Source organism: Tarenaya hassleriana, unplaced genomic scaffold, assembly GCF_000463585.1.
Source record: "Tarenaya hassleriana unplaced genomic scaffold, ASM46358v1 Cleome1, whole genome shotgun sequence".
Taxonomy (NCBI): domain Eukaryota; kingdom Viridiplantae; phylum Streptophyta; class Magnoliopsida; order Brassicales; family Cleomaceae; genus Tarenaya; species Tarenaya hassleriana.
The window spans coordinates 2,912,516-2,927,446 of record NW_010960187.1 but is presented as its reverse complement, the minus strand read 5'-3'; the positions used below and the strand labels follow the sequence as shown (position 1 = coordinate 2,927,446).

Sequence of the window (14,931 nt, the reverse complement as noted above, 5' to 3'; positions counted from 1 at the left end):
TTCCGATCGAACCCTAGATACCCACTTCGATTTCGCTTCGGATTTTGGGTGAAAGATGTCGGATCGATCATGGGTTTCCGCCATTTTCGTCTTCGTGTTGTTCTGGGTTTCTTCCGCTGAACATAATGTTCGTACTGAGCGAATTTCAGGTACTCTCTTCAGTTTTGGGGAAGTAATTTTCCGCCTTCTAGGAGTTTGGAGTATAGGGCAGATAATCTTTTTGCGGTATGTCAGTGAGGAAGAATTCGTAGAAAAGTTTCCACTTTCCGGGAAAATTACTATACAGAATGACTATTCCCACGAAGAATTTGGAACATACGCTCATTCAAAGTCTCGGATATCTTATGGTTATTCCCATCATGCGGATTGATTCGGTTGATGCTTATCTTATTCATTGCATTGATAGCCAAACTCAGTTATGTCGGTAAATGTTCAAACGCAAAACTCTTTGATTGGATTTTTCTTGTCCGAAATGCACAGGAAGTGCTGGGGATGTCTTGGAAGATAACCCAGTGGGAAGGTTGAAGGTCTATGTTTACGAGCTCCCGAGCAAATACAACAAGAAATTACTACAAAAGGACCCTCGATGCCTTAACCACATGTTTGCTGCCGAGATTTTTATGCACAGATTCCTCTTATCTAGCCCTGTTCGGACACTAAATCCGGAGGAAGCAGATTGGTTTTACACTCCCATATACCCTACTTGCGATCTCACTCCGACTGGCTTGCCTCTGCCTTTTAAATCTCCTCGTATGATGCGGAGTGCTATACAGTTGATCTCGACAAACTGGCCTTATTGGAACCGGACTGAAGGAGCCGATCACTTCTTTGTCGTGCCCCATGACTTTGGAGCCTGCTTCCATTATCAGGTAAAAGAATTTGTCAGTAATCAGTAAAGATTAGATGGGTGTGTACGTACTCAGGTATGGATGCATTGCTTTAGAACTTAGATGCAGGAACTAGCTACTAGTTGATGAATTCTTTGGTGAACTTATTATATGCACGAGATTGGAGAATTTTGCAATGAGTTTGTTTCATGGAGATTCAAGATTTATGTGGATGTGGAAAACAGGAGGAGAAAGCCATTGAAAGGGGGATTCTTCCACTGCTTCGGCGTGCTACTTTGGTTCAGACATTCGGTCAGAGGAACCACGTGTGCTTGAACGAAGGCTCCATCACCATTCCGCCTTATGCTCCACCTCAGAAGATGCAAGCCCATCTGATTCCTCCAGAAACTCCTCGGTCTATCTTCGTATACTTCCGGGGTTTGTTTTACGATGTTAACAATGACCCAGAAGGCGGCTACTATGCAAGGTACATTTTCTTGGTAAAAGTTAAATTGTACCCATCTATCTTAATATCATCATTCACCCTAGAACTGCAATCAAATTATCAATAACATCACTTCAAGATTAAGCTCATCATATGAAAAATTGGGGTATAAGGCCATCTTAAGACTGTGTATTCAGGAATCGACAATTACAATCAAATTGTCAATAACACTTCAAGATTAATGAGCATTTTCTGTTTTGAACTGACACAGAGGAGCAAGAGCGGCAGTGTGGGAGAATTTCAAGAACAACCCTCTCTTCGACATCTCCACAGATCACCCGACAACATATTACGAAGACATGCAACGATCCATCTTTTGTCTGTGTCCTCTAGGTTGGGCTCCATGGAGTCCGAGGCTGGTAGAGGCAGTGGTGTTTGGTTGCATTCCAGTCATCATAGCCGACGACATTGTCCTGCCCTTTGCAGATGCCATCCCCTGGGAAGAAATCGGAGTCTTTGTGGCTGAAGAAGATGTCCCGAAACTAGACACGATCCTCACTTCGATACCGACTGAAGTGGTTCTCAGAAAACAGAGACTTTTAGCGAATCCATCGATGAAACGGGCAATGCTTTTTCCCCAACCGGCTCAACCGGGTGATGCATTTCATCAGATACTAAATGGGTTGGCTCGGAAATTGCCGCACGAGAAGAGTGTGTACGTGAAACCGGGCGAGAAGGTCTTGAACTGGACTGCTGGTCCGGTTGGGGACCTGAAACCTTGGTGAATCTCCAAGAGAGTTGAAACTTTTGTTATGGTTCTTTCTGTTTTCTTTCCTTTTCCTTGTTTTGGTCTTTTAGAGTTGTGTCCGAGTCGAGGAGTTATTGGTTACAATGCTACACACTGTAAAATGTGAGATTTTTCTTCCTGGTTTTGGAATTTTTTTGTAGATATATACATAATAACAAGTAATGAGAAAAAAAAAATCCATTTCTTTTTATAATTCTAACGTCATATGTATACACATTAGGTATAAATAATTTTTTTTAAAACCAAAAACTTTAAATTTTTGTAAATATATTAGAAGTAATCATTTTGGTTCGGTTTAATGAAACCAAACCGAAATGGATAAAATAAATAATAAATCAAATTTGAGATAAAAATTGAATGGTTATAATTTTTATTTCGAAAAATAAAATTACATACAAATTTTATTATTATATAAAAACAATTGAAAAAATTTGATAAAATTAATTTTATATAAAAATAAAAGGAAAGAATATATAAATATCTGAATTTTTATAAAATTTTTAAATAAATATGTGAACTATAAAATTTTTAAATAAATACCTGAATTTTTTAAAACTTTCATATAAATATCCAGACTTTTAAAAATTTATCAAATAAAACCAACAATGGATGATTACTTGGTTAATCATAAGACTAATTACGCTCTCTGAGAGGAACCCTTGAGCACTAACAATGGCCATTACAGGATTTACTCTAAAGCAACCTTTGGCATTTCTGATAAGACGCGCTTTGTATAAATTAATATTTTTTATGTTATCCACTTGACATTATTAAACAAGTTGCGAGGATTTTAGAGCTATGCTTTTCTCCAAACAATTTCACTTCGATTTATATATATATACACACATATATATAATCAAGGTTATAAAAAAAACTATATTATGCAAAATTTGAATTTTCTATAAAAAGTACGGTAAAAATGATGGATTATTACTGAAAAAAGGATAGATTTTGCCGTTTCGCAAAAAAAAAACTGGCTATTATGACGTCACCATGACCTAAAATGATCAAATATAATTTATAATTTTATATATCTCGTGTTGTTGTATTTAGCAGTTCCTTAATCCATTGTTTTCACCGACCTAACTCACCAACCCCTTTTGCCTCTTGTTTTTCTCATCGATCACAGAGAGAGAGAGAGAGAGAGAGAGAGAGAGGAAATGGCTACCATCTCCAAGCTCGCAAACCCATCTTGCCCTGTTGCTTCCGTCAAGCCCAGATCTTCATCGTCTTCCTTCTTGCCCAGATCCTTCGTCGGCTTCAACGGTAGAAGCGATTTCAACGTCAAGCTTTTGTCCTCGCAGCTGCGCCTGCGTTATGATCAACAATCGCGAGCCTCTCTGATGTAAGCATCTATGTCTCTATCCATGTATGTATCTCTGTACGTTTACACACGATATGTGTTTGCGCTTTTCGTCGCGGCGTCGGGTTTCACCAGAAATGATCTTGTATTTGCTTTTTAGTTGAAGGGCACCTGAAATCTGGGTCTTTGTCCCTTTTCGGACATTCTTAAAAAAAGTTTCGTGATTTTATAGCAGGTTGATAAGCATTCTCAGTTGTTTCTGTTTGTGTTACAAAAGCCCGATGTTCTGTCATAACCATGGAGATTTGATTCCTGACTCTTGATCTCATGGTGATAATCAATCTATATATTCTGGCTTTCTCTGTTTATAGCGCTGTCGGATATATCTGTAATCAACAGAAGATGGCAAGTTTTTTATCTGTATGAATGAATACATCAACTAGTCTTTGTGTCTCTGTGATAGTATTCTGGTTTCTGGTTAAGTTTTTGCGGAATTGGTTTCTGCAATGGGTTTGTTTGATTCATTTTCCTGTTAACAGTGTCAGGTGTTCTGCTTCTGGTGGAAATGGAAGTGCCACTAAGAGAACGACTCTTCACGATCTCTACGAGAAGGAAGGGCAGAGCCCTTGGTACGATAATTTGTGCCGCCCTGTTACAGATCTTCTCCCTCTCATCGACAATGGCGTTAGAGGTGTAACGAGCAACCCTGCGGTAGATCATCATTTACTTGTTTCCCTTGTCATTTTTCGGGCTTTTGGGTTTTCTGCTTGTTGGTTGCACCAATCTCTTTTTGGCTGTTCGTTTACGTGATCTATGTCTATGTGAACCTGCAGATCTTCCAGAAAGCCATATCTTCCTCAAACGCTTACAACGATCAGTTCAGGTATTCCTCTAGACTATGCTGCATAATTTCGATTCCAATCTGATTGTATCAATGTGTTCAAATGCTTGTTTTAACTGCTGATTGTTGAAAAAGCATGATCTGTTGCAAAGGTGGCTGCTTTTTTGTGTTTTCTGACAGAATCTGCTTTCTTTGATACTTCAGGGAACTTGTACAATCTGGAAAAGACATCGAAAGCGCATACTGGGAACTCGTGGTGAAGGACATTCAAGATGCCTGCAAGCTTTTCGAGCCCATTTATGATGAGACTGATGGCGGCGATGGTTATGTCTCAGTCGAAGTTTCTCCGAGACTCGCTGACGATACCCAAGGGACCGTCGAAGCAGCGAAATGGCTTCACAAAATCGTCAGCCGCCCAAATGTCTACATTAAGATTCCCGCAACTGCTTCATGCATACCTTCCATCAGGGATGTCATTGCTTCTGGCATTAGTGTCAATGTCACGGTAAACTTATCGTGATATCTGATAAAGGCGCCTCCTTGATCTTGTTTTCTTGGCGTGTCTTGTAAGAACGTTGTTGTTACGTGCTTTTTTTTTTTTTTTGCAGCTTATATTCTCCATTGCTCGATATGAGGCTGTGATCGATGCATATTTGGATGGCCTTGAGGCCTCTGGACTGGACGACCTCTCGAGAGTCACGAGCGTCGCTTCCTTCTTTGTCAGCCGAGTTGACACTCTCATCGACAAGATGCTCGAGAAAATCGGTACCCCTGAGGCCCTGGATCTCCGTGGGAAGGTGAAGTCTGTCCGGTTTATCATTGAGGAAAAACCCGTGAATCAACAAGCTTATGTCACTCGATTTTTCTCAATGTTTCAGGCCGCCGTTGCTCAAGCCGCATTAGCCTACCAGCTGTACCAGAAGAAATTCTCGGGTCCCAGATGGGAAGCTCTGGTAAAGAAAGGTGCCAAGAAACAGAGGCTTCTCTGGGCATCGACCAGTGTGAAGAACCCTGCTTACCCCGACACTTTGTACGTCGCTCCCCTCATCGGGCCTGACACGGTGAGTCAGTCATCCTTTCTCCATAGCAAATCCGGTGTTTCACGTCATAAAAACCGTCATTCTTTAACACCCGAATCCCTGATTTGAAAAAAGAGCTTTCCTTTTTCTGCAATCACAGGTTTCGACCATGCCGGACCAAGCCCTTGAAGCGTTCGTCGATCACGGGAAAGTGGGTAGGACGATAGATGCCAATGTATCGGAGGCAGAAGGGATATACAGCGCGTTGGAGAAGCTGGGGATAGACTGGAACAAGGTCGGGGATCAGCTGGAAGACGAAGGGGTCGACTCGTTCAAGAAGAGTTTCGACAGCCTGCTCGGTACACTCCAGGACAAGGCCAACTCTCTCAAACTAGCCAGCCACTGAAACTGAAAACATGTTCGTTTTTCTCTTCCCTCTTGGTGGTAATAAAGAAGCAAGAACTGGTTCTCAGAAAAACCAGTGCTTTGGTTAAAAGGTTGTGTCTTTTGTCGGGATTTGAAAAAAAAATGGCAGTCTTTTGACGTTTTGTTCTTGAACGAGTTCGATTTGGGTTAAGCTTTGTTCACTCACTGTTTTATGGCTAAGTTACAGAAACGTTTACGAATTTACAAAGATGGAGGTAGTATAGAAACTTTGCCGAATGCATTGGAACACTTCATGCATATTTTTTCAGTATCTGAAAATCGTGTATCCGTTAACCAACAAAACTAAAGGAACGTGTAAAGCTCTGGTGATGGTGAGAATCTGATATTTGGGTTCGGGTGTTGGCCGGTGGTGATTACCTGTACCTGAGGATATCCGTCTTTCTGTCAGCTCGGGTGCTCCTCATCGGGTGTCAAAGGCAAGGGCGTGACGAGGGACGACAAGGCAAATTGCCGTAGGCAGAAAAGGTTCAGACACCCGATGAGGATATCCGCCCCTGCCCTCGTCTCGATACAGACCTAGGTCTCGGTAGAGATTTTCGCTGTTGTTGAAACCATGCTCATCTTGTCGGTGCACCCGTATCCATAAAATACCCCACTCACGAGTCACATACCTGATTTTCGGGTTTATTTGCCCAGTCCTAGTTTGGACCGTATTCGAGCTTTTACCTGAACACTGAGCTTAGTTCTATATCACTCATGCGAAGGAGACAAATCAAAACTTGGGAGTATCCAACAACTCAGAACCCGACAAAAGCTCGAAACAACAGTTTGGGGCAAAACCCGAAAGCAGCAGCGACATCGAACGATCACAAACTAAAAACAAACGAGAGAGGTAACGAAGGTGAAAAAACCGGACAGAAACAGGTTCCAGGGTTACAATAACTTAGAAAAAACCTACTCTTTCGTTACCAGGTTTTTGCATGACCATCAGCAAAGCGGGCGCCGCTTGTAACGAACCATCACCTGCCCTTTCACGCCGACCACCATAGCATTCCAGTCGATCTCGGGGAAAGGCGAAACCAGCTCAAGCTCAAAGTTCCGCAACAAATGACTCCATATGGCTTTGATCTGAAGGTACGCAAATGGCTCCCCGAGGCACCCATGCCTGCCTCCCCCGAAGGAGATGTATGAGAATGCCCCAGCCGCTTTGTCCTCTTCCCTTCCTGGGGCAAATCTATCGGGATCATACGTGTCGGGTTCTTTAAAGATATGAGGAAGCCGGTTGGCGAATGCCGGTGAAGTTGCGATGATATGACCCTTTGGAATGTCGTACTCTTTGTCCGAGGCTGGTAGAGGCAGTGGTGTTTGGTTGCATTCCAGTCATCATAGCCGACGACATTGTCCTGCCCTTTGCAGATGCCATCCCCTGGGAAGAAATCGGAGTCTTTGTGGCTGAAGAAGATGTCCCGAAACTAGACACGATCCTCACTTCGATACCGACTGAAGTGGTTCTCAGAAAACAGAGACTTTTAGCGAATCCATCGATGAAACGGGCAATGCTTTTTCCCCAACCGGCTCAACCGGGTGATGCATTTCATCAGATACTAAATGGGTTGGCTCGGAAATTGCCGCACGAGAAGAGTGTGTACGTGAAACCGGGCGAGAAGGTCTTGAACTGGACTGCTGGTCCGGTTGGGGACCTGAAACCTTGGTGAATCTCCAAGAGAGTTGAAACTTTTGTTATGGTTCTTTCTGTTTTCTTTCCTTTTCCTTGTTTTGGTCTTTTAGAGTTGTGTCCGAGTCGAGGAGTTATTGGTTACAATGCTACACACTGTAAAATGTGAGATTTTTCTTCCTGGTTTTGGAATTTTTTTGTAGATATATACATAATAACAAGTAATGAGAAAAAAAAAATCCATTTCTTTTTATTCACGCTGAAATCGCTGTGGGAGGCCCGCATGAGCATGATTAGTGGTGGGTGGAGTCTCAAAGCTTCCTTAATGCAACGGTAAAGAACATCCATCTCGGACAAGATGTCATGATCGATCTTGTCCCCATGTTTTTCGATCAGTTTCTTCTGCTCATCCAATGCGGCCGAGAAGTATTGCTTGTATTTCATGAGGTAGGCTCCAGTCCATGTCGAAGTGATAGAACTCGTGTGTTGTCCGGCAAACAGAGCGGCGATAAGCAAGCCGGTGACCTCGGCTTCAGTTGTGCATCGACCATCTTTGTACTTTGAGTCGATGAAACATTGCAGCATGTCGTTCTCGGATTTGCCCGAGCATTTTCTCGATGAGATGATCTTTGCGAAAATCTCAGCCAGCCTTGCACGGGCCTTGTCACGGCGGTGATGAGCTGGGATGGGGAGATATGGGAAGAGAACACTGATAGGGAGCATTCCATTGTCAAGGTCGTGAAACAAGGCGGAGACGTCGTCAAAGAGCTGGTCACGGACTTCTCGGCCCAGTAGACATCTACTGGCGGTCAAGATGATGAGACGCTCTAGCTCACCCTTTATGTCCACTTCACCACTATCTCCCCATTTCGAGAAGAAATCCTGCCAAACGCCAGAATAAGGATTAAGACTCGAAAAAACGGTAATACACAAAGAAACTGAAGGAGTTTTTCCAAACAGTGAGAGGAAAATATATACATATGCCTTTCAGGCGAAGATATCTCAAGTCAAGTGGACACAGTCATAAACAGACATAAAATTAAAGAACCCGTCATGTTCTGGCTGATACTTGTAACTAAAATCTCCAGTTCGGATAAATATAGATGGATTTGGATACAATCTAAGAGGGTTGTGGGCGGAATTTAGAAATACACACACATAAACGAGCATTGCATTTACAGATGCATAAACTCTGCATACTCAAACACTCTCCTGCACATGGAACAAATAAGTGTCTGTGTATAAAAGCACAAACAAATTCACTCAATGAAAGAACTTGATCCCCCTATTTCAATTTTATGGATTATGATATGATGGTTTTAAAACTTTCCCTATAAAGAAAAAGAATGAGATAGGCTTTATCTTTTTAACTAGCGGCATTATCACAGGACCATATTTGCAATTAATTAGAGAAGGAACACTTCCATTAGATGTAATAAATCCAGCACTGTGAGATGAAATCCTCACCTCTGCTTCCGTGACCATCTGATCAACATAACCCTTAAGTTTGTTGACTCGTAGAGACTCAGTGAAGAACCGGAACTGCTCTTGGCGAATGGAGTAATCCACATCAAACACAACTCCTGGACCAAAAGTGGGCACATTGAACTGATAGACTTCCTGTTGGCTGAGATCGGTCTCAGGGGCCTTGAAAAAGTGAGCCGACACTTCAGGGCCAATCAGAAAGGTGATGTTCTTATGAACAAGCTTCACAGTGAAGACACTGCCAAGCTTCGGGTATTCCTCTCTGAGCATTACGATCGGGCCTTTCAAGAAGCGAAGCAGGCTTCCGATTACGGGAGGCCATGCTCGAACAGTGGGAGGAACACGCTTCTTCGAGCCAGATAGCAGGAAGGACATGACGAGCTTGGCCACAACAATGGTGGCCACTATGAGGACACCCATGTTCAAGAACTTGTTGTCCGTGTCCATCGCCGTTTGTATTTCTCTACTGATTTATACTGTAAAACCTGTAAGAAAGAGCAAAAGATGCTCGATTCATGTCGAATGGTTAACGATCCTTGAAACCACAACAAATGTATGAATCTAGATTCGGTGGTACTTGGGGATGAAAACCCAGTAAAAACTAATTGTGCAAACAAACCAATAAGAAATGCAACATTCATAGGTATGACAATCTTTCTGTGGAATCACTTCCTGATTTCCCCCAAAAACAAATGGCTCAGATCTGCGAATTTCTCCTCCCAAATCTCCCGAAATTTTTTTTTTTACCAGAATCCGATGAGCAAGCACGAAGAAATCCAAGCATCTAAGAAAAGAAAAAAAAAACATTGAATAATCGCTCCTAAATTCCTCACCCCCGGGACCGATGCAATGACTTGAGTAATGGCAATCGCGGAAACAAAATCCGAGACAGTGGTCCAAAACAGACAAGTCTACCACCGCAGACGAAGAGTATCAAATGCGATCGATCAGAAAAGCAACGGAGAAGACATCAACACATACTTAAGGACAAATCGAACAAAACAGAATCGAAGAACTGCGGAGCAAAATCGGATTGGTGATGAAACAACGAACATGGGAAGAGAAGGAAATCAAATGTGAAATACCTGAGGATCGGGGATGAGGAAGCTCCGAAGATCTAGAAGGAGAAAGAGGAAGGGATACGGAATCGGAGCATCTGAATCAAGTGACTCTCCAGATTTTCGCACTGTCACTGATTGTGATTTTAGATTACAAATCAGACGTGAGGTCGAGTCACTATATAAGCCACGCACGTGATACGAAGCCGACCTGAGCTGAGCCGAGCCGAGATGAATCGGAGCTATAAACAATCAAAGATCACAACAATTAGTAGAGAGAATCCATAAAAATAAATTATCAACTTATCACATTAATCAATTATTCTATCTTCTTCCAAATTAATACCTATATTATATAAAATGCCACACAAAACTTTGATATTTTCAAAAATGTGTGGCCACCAAAGTTGATAACTTTGGAAATTTTACAGTAGCAAAAAAAACATTAATATATCCTCCAAACGTTATCTCAGAAAAAAAATGATTTCAACATTTAAAAAAATAAAAATATAGATATATACATACATATGTGTATTTGTACATATGTATATATTTTTGGAATTTTTTTCATTCTTGTTAATGTGATTGATAAGTATAGAAGTTCAGGCATAATTTTATTATAATATGTGTATTAATATGAAAAAAAATAAAGGAATTAATGCATCCATTTAATACAAAATTGGAGATTTTTTATGGATATTTTCAAATTATTATTGTATTTATAACTATATATCATGTAAAATTGTTTAAAATTTTAATATTAGATATTAATTAATAAATCGCTTCCTTCAAATTTTAGATTTTAATTGGAAGTATTTTTTATCACAATGGTTTATCTTAATAGTATTAATTTAATTATTAATATTTTATGAAACCAAATAATTATAAAAATCTAAATAGCGAGATAGATACAAAATATGATTAATATGACACACAAAATTATATATCGATGACACAATCATTTGTAATGACGAGTTTTTCATTATATATAATATATCTTTAATATATCGATCCAAATAAGTATGATCTCATTTTATAATTGTTTTATATTTTATTCGATATACCTAATTTATCAACTGAGCATTTTTTTTTCAAGAATTCAATATGCCAAGGAACGCGATTTTCTTTTTCTTTAACATGAACAAATATATAGTTCAACAATTATATTTCTAATGAAGTTCCATTCAGAAAAAAAAATGTAACAAAAAGGGTTAAAGAAATAAGAGAAGTTATAAAATGTGGCTCGGCTCAAGAAGGTAGTTTAGGTTGGATTAGGAATGTATCCAGGGAATCAATGACCAAGTTAAAAACAGTGGATGGCCTACAGATTTGTCTGAACACGTGTCATCTGGTAATTGGTTAATATTATTGCGGAGAGACCAAGGTGGTCGAACTCTGCTTTGGTCGTGTGAGCTCATGGCTTCACTGGCCAAGTGGATCTCTCTCTCTCTCTCTCTCTCTCTCTCTCTCTCTCTATATACACACACACATATATATATATATATATATATATATATATAACACAAATGGGATGTTTTCTAGCAAAACACGACAAATCACATGAGAATTCATACAACATTCGTGGCCCAAAAAATATAATAATAATAATATTACAATAATCAAAGTTCACGGTAATGCAGTGTCGGACTCGTCAAAAACATGGGCGGTTTTGGGACAATGCAATAGGTGCTGCCGCAAAATTGCCCAAACTCTAGGTTTTAGATAGAGAAAATATTTTAGTACTATACACACATATATATATATATATAACGTATGTATCATTGAGGCCCAGAATTTAGTCAGATTAGAACCGGCCCGAAGAGTGGTCATAGATACAAAATGGGTCTACTTTTTTGGTTTACTTAGGCCCGGCCCAAAGTAGAGTATTCGGTACGATATGGACCCCGACTTCGATTTGGAGTAAAACACTTTATTTTACATCGACTCGCTACGGCCAGACCCAACACTATTCGGACCATAAGCTTTCGACCCTGACCGGTAAACATGAGCTCGCTCGCTAGCCAGGCTCGCTTCTGTACCCCTACAAATAATCATGTCCCCACCAGAATGCTAACTAACTACATCCCATCCCCAAATATGTTCCAGGCGGGTAAAATTTCGACGAGGAAACTGTATCCGTGGTGGGAATCCATAACTTACAAACCAAACACCCGTAGAGCAAATTAACAGAATCGAAATCACTGAATCAGAGCAAGCGAACCTATCGTGAAACCCGTAACGAGCAATTTACGACTCCGATATTCAAATAAAATCCGATTCTGTTGCATCAGGAGAATCAAAAGACAAAAGAACTTCGAAGTAGAAATGTATGGTTCAAAATCAGGGAGACATTAGTGCTTAGCAAGAAAGAAATCCCAAACAAAAAACATCTGATTCATGCCATATCTTAGACTTAGACAAAACCCACATCGACAGCAACATCTGAGGAAAGACTGTTGGTCGAATTCGAATCTCAATCTCCCTTTCTCCTGAAGGAACAGCCCTCGGTGAGCCTAGCTTTACCACCCGTGGGCTGGCACAACACTGTCTGGCAGTTTCCACACACCACAACTGTCTGAGAATGGCTAAACACCGTAGTTCTGTAGAAATTCAAGTGCATCGTTATTATAACTCCGACAAGCCCAATCATCTTCCTTACGGCCTAAGACAAACCCTAGAGCGACCACACCAAAATTCAACACAATTCTAGAGAATAAACTACAGCAAGGATAGTTGAAAACTCACATGTTGAAGCATCCCTGGCACTTGACATCCTGCAAACGAAGGAAAACAAGATCAGACCTTTCTGATGCAGATCCGATTATACCAGTGTATACCCTCTTCCGATGTGCAATTAACGATTGAATTTTCAAAACCTAATCTTAAACAAAAGTAAACACGTACCATAAAGAAGGAGTTAGGGGACTGCACGAGACGCTTGAGCTTGTGCTTCCTCTTCTCCAGTTCCGCCGGAGGGTTGAGGAGATCGATATCATTTTGCAGAACCTGACAAAACCACGGATCCAACACAGAAACATAAAAAAACTCGATTCCAAATACTACATAACCAGAAACAGAAGACGAAAACACCATTACAATCGGAGAGAGATGAAAAACAGAAAATCTCACCATGATTGTTTGCAGAAAGCGCGAAGAAAACGAATGTGCGAAACCCTAGGAGATACGAACAGGCTCACTCTTGAGGCGGCTTCGCGAAGAGAAAGTTCTAGGGTTTAGGAAACGACGAAAAGTGCTGATTTATACAAGGGTATGAGTTGTCGGAGAGCGTCTAAACTAATGGGCCAAATATTCAAGCCCATTATTTAAAAGGTTTTGTTTGGGCCAGATATTCAAGCCCATTGACCAATCGTTTAGGGATGGAAATCTTCCGTTTCATTTTGGTTATATTGTCTAGTTTTTTAAAAATTTTATATGTTTAAAAATATCATTTTAAAATAAATTGTCATATTTTATTCAATCTATAATTATTTTTATATTAGATTCGAATTATCTTAAATTTATTTAATTAAAAAAAATTACATCCAATTGAATTTAATTCAAATGCATTTAAAATTTTAATTTAATTCAAGTATATTAAATTTATGAACTCTTAATTCTTTTTGAAAGGAAACAAATTGTCGGATACAAAATTAAAATGCTTTAGATCATATTTAATTGAATATAAAATAATGGAAAAAATGAAAATAAACTAAAATATTTTATAAAATCGTCATTTTTTAACTAAAACGATTAGGGTACGAATAGAACTAAAAAATTGACATGAAAACCTTATAAATATATTTTTTTTTAAACCACAAAATTGCAAATGAAAAAAAAAATGATCCAAAAAAATGACGATCGAATGTCATGCAAAATTTATGATTAGCTCCTCCGGTCCTTCTGCAAGATTAGTTAGTAGAGAGAGAGAGAGATAATAATGAAAATTAAGAGAGATAATAATGAAAACTAAGAGAGGGAGAGAGAGTATAATGAAAATTAAGAGAGAGATTATAAATGGGTGAGCATTCAGTATTCAGATCTCATACGGAAAAAAGGTCTGCAAAAATTGAGACCTTTGACTTTCCGAACTCGATTCCAAACATCTTCACCATCACTAACACGACCAACGTAACCTTCCTTTATCCCGACCAAACAAATCCGGCAGACAAATGGAAGAATCGTCGCATCCGTACATTCCCAGAGATCTGGAACTTCCCGGCTACGTTCCGGTGTCGATGCCTCAGTCTACAATCGTCGGCGTTTACCTCCTCGCTTCTCTCCTCGTTGTCTCCGTCGTCTGGTTTCTCTTTGGTATAATCTTCCTCTCCCCTCTGATTCGTTTTTTCGAATTCTATTCCTGTTGCTGTTTGTACTGTTGACCATCGTCGTTGTCTGATTGGTTCCGTCAAACGACATAATCCGATTCAGTCACCGGGGAGTTGAACCGATCCGATTTGACCTAGTTTTGCTCAAGATCTAGCATACGGGATTTATACTTTGATGGGTATTGGTCAATGTTATTGGGTTTATGCTAAGATTGACCGAGGATTTCTCAAAATTGCGTCTTTGTTCTTGGTCTGATCCATTTCACATGCTTTGTTTTTTTTTCTTCTGAAGATTGTATAGCAGAGTATCCTCTCATGCATGTTCTCGTTGGAAATGTAATACAAGAGGACTAAGGTTATGAACATTCAACGCTGATTTAGGTTTTCTCCTCTACTATGGATGTTGTTGCCTTGGTGAAAATGTGTTCTTCTCTGCTTGTCTCTCGACGAATGTAATAGCGATTTCCGATTTGCCTCCTTCATCAGTTTGGATATGTTCTTGTTTTTCGTGTTGGCAGGGACAAAAAGATCCAAGCTTGATAGATTGCTTATGTGCTGGTGGGCGTTCACTGGTCTCACCCACATGATTCTTGAGGGTTACTTTGTTTTCTCTCCGGAATTTTTCAAGGATAAGACTTCCTTTTATCTCGCTGAAGTTTGTAAGTTTTTCTCTCAATGCATATTCTTCTTTCTCACTCCGGGGAATTGACGAGAGTAGAAACTCATAGAACAAAGTTTGGCAGGGAAAGTCGACAGTT

At 40.1% G+C, this 14,931-nt stretch overlaps 5 protein-coding genes across 6 annotated transcripts in view; 3 read left to right on the top strand and 2 right to left on the bottom strand.

The window, feature by feature from the left end:
* The window catches only part of LOC104807240 (probable beta-1,4-xylosyltransferase IRX10), a 7,836-nt gene extending 280 nt beyond the window's left edge, over positions 1-7,556 (top strand). The window contains exons 2-6 of one of the 2 annotated variants that reach the window (XM_010532442.1): positions 1-149; positions 481-869; positions 1,073-1,314; positions 1,544-1,687; positions 6,976-7,556. In XM_010532442.1, coding sequence (XP_010530744.1) covers positions 56-149; positions 481-869; positions 1,073-1,314; positions 1,544-1,687; positions 6,976-7,345 — 1,239 coding nt within the window. In that variant the 5' untranslated portion in view covers positions 1-55 and the 3' untranslated portion in view covers positions 7,346-7,556. Of the gene's footprint in view, positions 150-480; positions 870-1,072; positions 1,315-1,543; positions 2,269-6,975 lie in introns of those variants that run through there. The other variant, XM_010532434.1, reaches the window with a different exon arrangement.
* Positions 3,155-5,896, top strand: LOC104807252 (transaldolase). The gene is made up of 7 exons (XM_010532452.2): positions 3,155-3,425; positions 3,923-4,094; positions 4,217-4,266; positions 4,429-4,729; positions 4,833-5,021; positions 5,103-5,285; positions 5,404-5,896. The coding sequence occupies exons 1-7, from the start codon at positions 3,241-3,243 to the stop codon at positions 5,647-5,649; spliced, it is 1,326 nt and encodes a 441-aa protein (XP_010530754.1). The 5' UTR covers positions 3,155-3,240; the 3' UTR covers positions 5,650-5,896.
* Positions 6,395-9,997, bottom strand: LOC104807262 (sterol 14-demethylase). Its single transcript, XM_010532464.2, has 4 exons — positions 9,876-9,997; positions 8,773-9,275; positions 7,560-8,187; positions 6,395-6,979 (listed from the first exon to the last, which is right to left on the bottom strand). Exons 2-4 carry the CDS (start codon positions 9,235-9,237, stop codon positions 6,618-6,620), a joined length of 1,455 nt encoding a protein of 484 aa, XP_010530766.1. The 5' UTR covers positions 9,238-9,275; positions 9,876-9,997; the 3' UTR covers positions 6,395-6,617.
* Positions 9,998-12,084: 2,087 nt separating this feature from the next.
* Positions 12,085-13,089, bottom strand: LOC104807231 (40S ribosomal protein S27-2). The gene is made up of 4 exons (XM_010532424.1): positions 12,978-13,089; positions 12,753-12,854; positions 12,594-12,622; positions 12,085-12,448 (listed from the first exon to the last, which is right to left on the bottom strand). Exons 1-4 carry the CDS (start codon positions 12,978-12,980, stop codon positions 12,322-12,324), a joined length of 261 nt encoding a protein of 86 aa, XP_010530726.1. The 5' UTR covers positions 12,981-13,089; the 3' UTR covers positions 12,085-12,321.
* Positions 13,090-13,883: 794 nt separating this feature from the next.
* Positions 13,884-14,931, top strand: part of LOC104807222 (probable 3-beta-hydroxysteroid-Delta(8),Delta(7)-isomerase) — a 2,091-nt gene continuing 1,043 nt past the window's right edge. The window contains exons 1-2 of the mRNA XM_010532411.2: positions 13,884-14,159; positions 14,692-14,833. Of these exons, the coding sequence (XP_010530713.1) occupies positions 14,018-14,159; positions 14,692-14,833 (284 nt within the window). The 5' untranslated portion in view covers positions 13,884-14,017. The remainder of the gene's footprint in view (positions 14,160-14,691; positions 14,834-14,931) is intronic.